The following is a 1,784-nucleotide window of genomic DNA, read 5'->3' as shown; positions in this document are numbered from 1 at the left end:
GCTGTTGTAGAGAATGAAGAGGGGTCCCATTCCTGATGATGATGATGATAGTGTTGCGAGGAAGGGCAAGGTTGTCACAACCACCGAGAGGTGGCCGGAACTGCTCCGCTGTACCACCACAAAACCACCGCCTATCATTCTGGACGAGCTCATAGCGGAAATCCTGCTGAGGATTCCGGCAAGGTCTCTTGTTCGATTAAGGAACAGCGTCTGCAGTTCATGGAGAACCCTAATTTCCAGTTCCCAATTTGCCAAGGACCACCTTCGACGTTCAATGGCGGTGGATCCAGCCTTGACCCACCCACGTATTGCCTATTATAGCTCCAGGTACTCATACCCCACAATCGGAGTTTTCTCCATCCGATCTGTGTTCGAGAACCGTCCCCATGAACCCACCAAAGTAGTTGCCTATGAAGGACGACGCCACCTTCGCATGATTGGCTCTTGTAATGGATTGCTGTGCTTGCACGATAAAGAGCGTGCCATGCTGTGGAACCCCTGCACCGGATTCACATCTCAGCCGCTTGAAATTGGTGGTATCTTCTACGTCTGTGGATTCGGTTATGATCATGTGAACGACAAGTATAAGCTTTTCCTCGTTGAGGAAAAGAAATCAGGTGGATCTGTCACCAGAATTTTCACATTCGGCCCAAAATGTACCTGGAGAACAATTCAGGATTTCCAATATAACAAAGCTATTCTGATGAATATGGTAGGGCTTTTTGTAAGTGGCATTGGCACCCTTAATTGGCTTCTTTGCGGTCTTACTAGTTTTGTCGCAGTTCTTTCCCTTGACTTGGTGAAAGAGACTTATAGTCAGTTTTCGCTTCCCAGTAGGGATTCAGATGATGCTCTCAGAGTGTTACCCCGACTGGGTATCTTGAGGGGTTGTCTTGCTGTTTGTTATGAGACTAAGAAAACTCATTGGACTCTCTGGATCATGAAGGAGTATGGACTTCCTCAATCTTGGACTAAATTGGCCATAATCCCCCACCACCCACTGCTCGTTGAACCTCTTTCATGTTATGCATTAGCGCCTATGTACATGTTGAAAAATGATGTTCTACTGGTGATGTCTCCTAGTGGCAAGTTTGTTTTGTGTAACTTAAATGATGGCACCATAGATTTTCCTAATTTTGACAGCTCCGCTGATGGCATGCCCCAACTCCCTCCTTTGTCTTGGTGTTCAGCCGGAAGGACCTTTCACATCTATCATGAAAGCTTAGTTTCACCCTCGCACTTTGGTCTTCCAACTTGCTCATCTCAAATGCGGTTATTTAAGCCAACCCTATAATCTCTTAAGCCTATTCATTTGCTGAAGAATATCCTACACGGTCTCTTGAATCCATAACTTTATTATCATTAATGTGGTTCCTTGTTTTTTGGTATTTTTTTAATAGACTGATAGACTCTGGCTTCGATTTAGTTAGAATATGTTGTTAACATATACCGCCTGTATAAGTTAAAAGACTTAAAATAGAAAATTTGTTTCAATATAATAACTTTTTTTTTTGTTGATGGATTGGACAACCCCCAATTCTAAGTTACAATTTTGAATCTCTTTCCGAGTGTCAAAAGCTTATAGTTGTGCAAACTTCGCAAGACTACCTTCGGGTGGTATTGGACTTCACATTAAATAGTAATTAACACCACACAGAATAGATAAGTCCCCAGCTGTTCTCAGTTTGCCTCCTATGCTGCCAGAATGCCTCCCTTTGCAGGATTGTTCTAATCTCTTGTGGTTGGTATAGCAGCAATTCTGATTCTAAAAGGAGGCAACCACA

At 43.4% G+C, this 1,784-nt stretch overlaps 1 protein-coding gene across 1 annotated transcript; it reads left to right on the top strand.

The window, feature by feature from the left end:
- Positions 1 to 6: 6 nt before the first annotated feature.
- On the top strand, positions 7 to 1,502 carry LOC107472164 (F-box/kelch-repeat protein At3g23880-like). Its single transcript, XM_016091711.2, has one exon. The coding sequence runs from the start codon at positions 14 to 16 to the stop codon at positions 1,292 to 1,294; it is 1,281 nt and encodes a 426-aa protein (XP_015947197.1). The 5' UTR covers positions 7 to 13; the 3' UTR covers positions 1,295 to 1,502.
- The last annotated feature ends 282 nt before the right edge of the window (positions 1,503 to 1,784 follow it).

The sequence above is a fragment of the Arachis duranensis genome, unplaced genomic scaffold, assembly GCF_000817695.3.
Source record: "Arachis duranensis cultivar V14167 unplaced genomic scaffold, aradu.V14167.gnm2.J7QH unplaced_Scaffold_158942, whole genome shotgun sequence".
Classification (NCBI taxonomy): Eukaryota; Viridiplantae; Streptophyta; class Magnoliopsida; order Fabales; family Fabaceae; genus Arachis; species Arachis duranensis.
This window is presented reverse-complemented; position numbering and strand designations above follow the sequence as displayed.